Genomic DNA, 6,564 nt, shown 5'->3' on the forward strand with positions numbered 1-6,564 from the left:
ATAACAGCAGTGTCAGCGCACACAAGGGACAAAGCCAATTAGGGGCCAATGATGTGAACGTGCCAGCATGTTGGAAACATTGTCCTGTGGGCTTTCTGCATCCTAACAAGGCAAAGGGGGAATTACTGTGCTTACAAACCGTGGGTGGGACATTCTGTACACCGAGGTCTCATGACAGACAAATAACAATATATCTGCGTAGAAAATCTGAGAATATATTTATATCTGACAGTTTTAGCAGCTCAGAAAATATAAAAACGTACAGGCAGCTCAAAGGCGTACTACAAGTCGAACTTTGGGGAACATACAAAGGCGTAATCTTTACTAAAAGCAAGATTCAACTTCATGCTTAATTAGTGTATAAGTTTGTAAAGAGCTTCTATTGTTGATAATAAAGAGCATTTTTCCACACGTAAAACCACATTAAACAAGCCTGAGATTTGTCTTAAATGCATAGAATGTTTGATTTCAAGACAAAAACTAAAATATGTGTATATATTTGATCTTGTGGATGTGATCCACTGGACTGATGTGAAACTTGACTTTGGTTTAGCTCATCTCTCGCTGCAGGTTACTTTACGGAAGCCCGTATGTGTGTAAAAATAAATAAATAAAGGACCGCTGGCTGTGTTCCTCTCGTTTTCCTAACCCTTAAAGTTCTGAAAGATTTCAGCAGCGTCCAACCAGGTCCTGAAGCAGGACAGGCCTCGGTCTCGGATCTGCTTCCTGCCCTTGTCTGTGATCACGTCGCCGTTCTCCTTCACGATCACCAGTTTGGGCACCGCGGTGATCTTGTAGCGGTGCTTCAACTCACTGAGAGAGAGAGAAAATAGAGACAAGGGCACAAATGTATTTGATCAAATCCATAATCAGCTTCATGAAATCTGACGCGTCTTTACCAATGTTATTTTCATTATCGTTTCCTCTGCTAATTATTATCTGAATGAAGTACAATCAGTCATTTTTTTGTCTGTTTGACAACAGATTTTCTAGTATTTTCTTATAATAACTTACAAAGTCAAGAAGTATGGAAATGATTATTACAAATTTACAATGTGACACTTGCTGGATTTTTATTGGGATTGTGCTAATAAACAACTGATAATAACAAATACAATCCTGACATTTAGAGATACAAAAGTGACATAAAGTACTATTATTTATTATTGCTATTATATATTTAAATCTCTTGTGTTATATTTTATGTTAAGTAATAGTCTGTAATTGGTAAGCCTGAGTGTATGACATGTGCTATACCTTAAATTCAGATGAATTTTGTGTGCGATCTGTTAAATCTAATCCCTGAGACCCTCAACAGCATTTTATATAATTTGGAGCCCTATCTAACCCCCTGCATATACAAGTGTGTTAAATCCTAATAAGATATAGACAAACAACATAAAGAGAGAGTTTAGAGTTTAAAAATTGAGTTTTTTCACTATTTGTCTACTTCTATGTTGTATGCAAAGAAAAAAACATACATGTTGGAAGCAATTAATATGTTTAGTTATCATTTTGATGGTGTCAAGTGTTTAAACTTAATATTTTTAAATACAAACAGTTATATTACGATCTCAATATCTGCAGGTAAATTGCATTAAGATATATATAAATTAAAATTAATCCCTAATATATATAGAGAGGGAGCTGTATACACACATATGTATATATATATGTGTGTGTATGTGTATATACACTCATATAAGTAACCCACATATATATGTGTGTATATATATATATGTATGTGGGTGACTTAAATGAGTGTTTCTGATTTTTATTTATATAAATTGTTAACAGATAAACACGTATTTCATGTATTTGTGTAAGGAAGAGGATTAATCTGAGAATATCTGAAGACTAATCTCAGAATTATGAGAGAATCAATCTGAGATGTCAGGCTGTTTTTTTTTGTGGTTGTTGTTGTTTTTTACACTTGGCCCTTATCGTCTTCCGTATTTACGCTCTATCACTCCAATCTGCATTTTGTATTTGCAATGCACTGCACTTAAATACATATTTCAATGAAGAAAAAATGACTTCATAAACTATATATTAATCACATCATCGTAAAACCCTGAACTTTGAAGTTAGTTTATAGCAAAGATTATACTGACTGTTTGTAGTCATCCGTCCAGGGCAGAGCCAGCCAATCTCCGTGCATATCGTGATAATATTCAACCATATCATCGCTGGATTTGTCAGATGAAACAAAGACGATCTCAAACTGAGCAGGAGGTTCACTCTCCTCCACCAGCTCCGTGTAGAAGTCACACAGAATGGGAGTGAAGTCTCGACATGGCGGACACCAGCCGGCAGAAAAGTAGATCCCCACTACTTTGTTCTTTAACGCCTCGTCTGGGTCAATGAAATCCCCGTCCTTGTTGAGGAGCGTCCGCCCCGTGAAAACCTCCACCATGTCTGCTCCGCCTCAGTTTGACAGGTGTAGGACATTTACTTGTCGGTCGTTCCGTCACAGTCTGCGGCTCTTCTCTTCAGAGGAAGACATGTCGTTGTCCCAGTTTCTCCGAAAATGTTTACCTGTCACTAAAAGCAGCTTACAGCCAATCCCCGATAATCACCCGCGGACCAATGGAGTCACGCGAGGACTGTGTTGTTGTGGTTCGCTAACCTCGTGGCTGTCAGACTCAGGGACGCGTTCAAAAACTTCAGAACAATACGACGTGAAACGTTTTCGCTCCAGTTTCCGGGTTTGTTATGTTTGGCGCGCGAGTCAGAGGTTTTTATCCAATCAGAAGCTACACAATAGGGTGTGTTCAAGATAGCAGTGTTCCAGTGTGTGTAAAAGTGTAAAACACTTTTAACCCTGTAAGACCCAAATTAAGAAAAACCTAAAAAAAAACACATTTGACCATTCAGATGTTGTTGTAGGAGGCCTTTGATGCATAAATCAAAGAGTTTTTGGAAAAAAAATGTTTATGTAAGTTTTTAGAGAAACGTTGTAATTTTACAACGTTGGGCTTTGGTGGTAGCAGAATTTCTGTCATTGAACTCACTCTGTCTGAACAACAATTCACAACAACTAAGGGTTTATTTGCAGGGTTGATTGCTTACTTAGCTCCATAAATGTATATAACATTAAAAATAATCACACATTAGTCATATTTTTATGAAATCATTTATTAAAAAGAAATACATAAATCAATAAACAGGATAAAACTCTAGCTTTTTTCCGGGAACTTCTTCATTCCTTTTTTCTTTTCATGACAAACTTTCATTGTTAGTGAAAGTCCTAAAAACAGTTCTTGTCCTCTGAAAAGCAAAGGTGAACATCACACTTGCTGCATTGTGTGTTGGTGAATCCTTTATTGCAGCATCCTCTCCCTGTCTTCATGTCCTTGTGTACGTCCAATAACAGGTGTGCACATCTCTTGGATGGTCTCTTCTGAGCATTCAGAGGCTTCATGATGTCACTGTCTGTGTTGCTGGACTCTTTTTGCCTGAAGATGAAATCCAGACCAGAAAAATCTGTGTTGCGACTGATGAAATATTTTTTCGGCCAGTGACACCTGTTACGGTGCATGATGTGTTTGTTTATTCTTGGCTCGATGTCCACGTAATTATCAGCTGGACAGTCCATGGGTGGTTGGTTTTCTTTGTCCACTTGTTGACAGACATCTTCATCTGAGTCTTCATCACTCTCATCAGTGTCATTGAGTTCCATCTCAACTTCACTCTCTCCAGTTTGGATGATATCAATCACATCCTGCACACTGTATCACGGCTCTCTCCTTGCTGGTGGCATTCTGGAAAAAAAGCAATGAATTAACATGTATAAATATGCTTTGTATATAGTAGTACATAACCTGAAGGAATAGATAGGGTGGTGGACCAAGTCCTCTGGGTAGAAATGCTTTCAAGGCAGACAATACTGTCTGCTGATTGTAAGTCGCTTTGGACTAAAGCATCTGCTAAATGACCTAAATGTAAATGTAATTGTCTGAGGAAATTACCTTTACTTATATCAGGGATGTCATTTTGGCTAGTCGGAATTTTATTCTGACCAGTGTGAATTGTAGTTGTAGATAGTCCCATAATAGACAGAACAGTTGAAGCTGAGCTACGGGAATATGAAAATCATGTAAGATGATCCGTCATCCGTGACAAACAGCTGATTCTGAACAAACTAGTTCTAATGTTCTAACTAGTTTTCAATTGGTGATAGTTAAATATATCTTGTACTTGAATTATGACTAGTCATAATGACAGTGTAGATACATGAACCTGGCATTAGAGCTGTATCTATAATGACAAACCCTGTACACATGAATGGCAAAAGTGACATCATTCTGACTAGTAAAAACTGAATTACAGATATCTGTAACTGCAGTTTTGACTAGTAAGAATAATGTCACAGATATCGCTAGTGAATATCCTGTCTTCTGGGCGATTAAATGCTATAACCTCTTGCCATAATAAGAGTGTTTAGCTCTTGTGTTGTTGACTGATTACTTCCATGTTGCAGATAGGAAGTAATCTGTTTTATGTATGTGTAAACAGATTGGAGTGTGACAGAAAGCAACAAGGAATGCCCATAAAAAGTTTCTTAGTGATTCTCCTGCTCAAAAAACCCCAGTCATTCAGCAGTTTGACAGAAGTCTATCCTCACCTGACACTGGTCTGATAGTATTTCTTGACAGAGCCAGTTTTTTAACTAAAACATGCATACAAATAAACAAATACACTTATTAGGTATATCATTTCTGTTAAAGAAGACCAAACAGAGAAAAATAACACAGACAATAACAAGAATAACAAAGGTTACGCACTGCAACTTTAAGTCTGCTGATTATTCTCCATTCAGAGCGAATTGGAAACCTTTTATACAAAGATCTTTGTAGTTGTCTGATGCACTTGGGAAACGGTCGGTCGTTGGATGAGTATCAATCTGCAGTCTCAAGATTAGATGTCACTAACAGTTTTTGGTGCAGCACACACTTTAGTTTTAGTTTTTCACACACTGTGCAATCTGTAGTAAATACACAAGAAACTGTTGAGGAAGTGATAACTAACTAAACCATTGGCCCAAATAGTATACAACATAAGTCAATCACATAGAAAGAAAAAAGAAAAATTGTTACGCTCTTATTTACTTTAACATGAAGTGCTGAGCTCACATGGACAAACTTAACTGTGTAATAATGATTTAGTGACTTGCTAATAGCTGGTTAAAGGTGGTTAAAGAGATTTTTTGGCTCTGTAAAGGTCTAATATATCTGCCTGCACTTTATAAACACACCATCTCAGTTTGTGTGTGTGTGTGTGGAGATCAGTGTGCTTCCTCAACTCTTTGCAAGAGCAGGACTGAGGTCACTTGGAAGGAAACCCGGCCGCTCTATTCTTGTCGAGCCTTTTGCCGCCCATTAGTGAAGTCTGCTGCAGTGTTGAAAGACGGACGGGACTTTCTTGAACCAGGAATTCGTCTTTTCCCAAAACAATTTCCAACAACATGACCTCCAATTCGAATTTGTCCAACATGCGACGGCTCGTGGAACAACTGAAGCTCGAAGCCAGCGTGGAGCGAATCAAGGTAAAGCAAAAAAGTAGTTGGTTTTTTGTTTGTTTGTTTGTTTTTAAAAAAGGGCGAGTATTTCTTTTAACATACTACAGCAGGATGTTTTGTTTCTATTCTATAAAACACATACTGAACGTTTTATAAACATTCCTTTAATTTAGTAAGGCTTTATAAAGATTTCAGTTTGGGTCATTAACCTTTTCTGTCTTTTCAAATCCTTAAGAATGAGCCATTATTAAATTGCAAGGGGTTTCAAATAATTATTTTAAATAAACCACTTAATACTCATAAGTCGCCTGCATTTATTTAATTAAAGTCATTAAGAAACACATTTTACAGTTATCTATCATGTCAGTAGCTGATTATCTAATGTCATCTTAATGGTGTTTTAAAGCCTCATGAGCTAAAGAGCCAAAAAGGCAAAGTTAGTTTCGTGCTGCAGGAAGAGTTTTCACAACCTGGCAACCCAAAAGTAAACATAATAATTGGTTTACAGCCGCTCCATAAAATGTAAGTAAATGATTTATGAATTCATTCACTTCTTCATGGAAATAAACGCCATTCAAAGAGTGATGTGTCAGATAAATTGTGGTATAATGTACACAAACATTACTGTGTGTGTGTTTGTTTGTGTGTGTGTGTGTTTGTACGTGTTGCCAGGTGTCGCAGGCAGCTGCAGAGCTCCAGCAGTACTGTCTGCAGAATGCAGGCAAGGACGCCCTGCTGGTGGGAGTCCCCACAGGCAGCAACCCCTTCAGAGAGCCACGCTCCTGTGCTGTAGTGTGACAGTCAATGTGTGAGTAAACACCATGGTAACTACATGGTACGCCACTTCATTTCAAATGAGTCATAATAATAATAATCATAATAATAAATCATGATTCACTTTTTGTAGAGGAAGATGAAGTGGACACACATCTGTGGCATCTCAGTCACCGAAGGAGAGGAGTTGTGCTTTTTATACCACATAAAAACAAAATGTAAAATACCTTTTTTTTTCTTTTTTTAATAAATATCAAGTGTTTACACCA

General features: G+C 37.4%; 2 protein-coding genes across 2 annotated transcripts; one reads left to right on the forward strand and one right to left on the reverse strand.

Moving 5' to 3' along the window:
* nxnl2 (nucleoredoxin like 2) lies at positions 1-2,611 on the reverse strand. The gene is made up of 2 exons (XM_083886145.1): positions 2,115-2,611; positions 1-813 (listed from the first exon to the last, which is right to left on the reverse strand). The coding sequence occupies exons 1-2, from the start codon at positions 2,414-2,416 to the stop codon at positions 645-647; spliced, it is 471 nt and encodes a 156-aa protein (XP_083742271.1). The 5' UTR covers positions 2,417-2,611; the 3' UTR covers positions 1-644.
* Positions 2,612-5,467: 2,856 nt separating this feature from the next.
* Positions 5,468-6,564, forward strand: gng10 (guanine nucleotide binding protein (G protein), gamma 10; the record flags this gene model as incomplete). Its single annotated transcript, XM_083890100.1, has 3 exons — positions 5,468-5,548; positions 6,194-6,329; positions 6,429-6,564. 2 exons carry the CDS (start codon positions 5,468-5,470, stop codon positions 6,317-6,319), a joined length of 207 nt encoding a protein of 68 aa, XP_083746226.1. The 3' UTR covers positions 6,320-6,329; positions 6,429-6,564.

The sequence above is a fragment of the Microchirus variegatus genome, assembly GCF_963457635.1.
Source record: "Microchirus variegatus genome assembly, chromosome: 1".
Lineage (NCBI taxonomy): Eukaryota > Metazoa > Chordata > Actinopteri > Pleuronectiformes > Soleidae > Microchirus > Microchirus variegatus.

Coding starts and splice junctions, on each gene's coding strand:
- nxnl2 (XM_083886145.1), bottom strand. CDS start 2,416: ATGGTGGAGGTTTTCACGGGGCGGACGCTCCTCAACAAGGACGGGGAT. Junction 814..2,114: donor TGGACGGATGACTACAAACA/GTCAGTATAATC, acceptor TCTCTCTCTCAG/TGAGTTGAAGCACCGCTACA.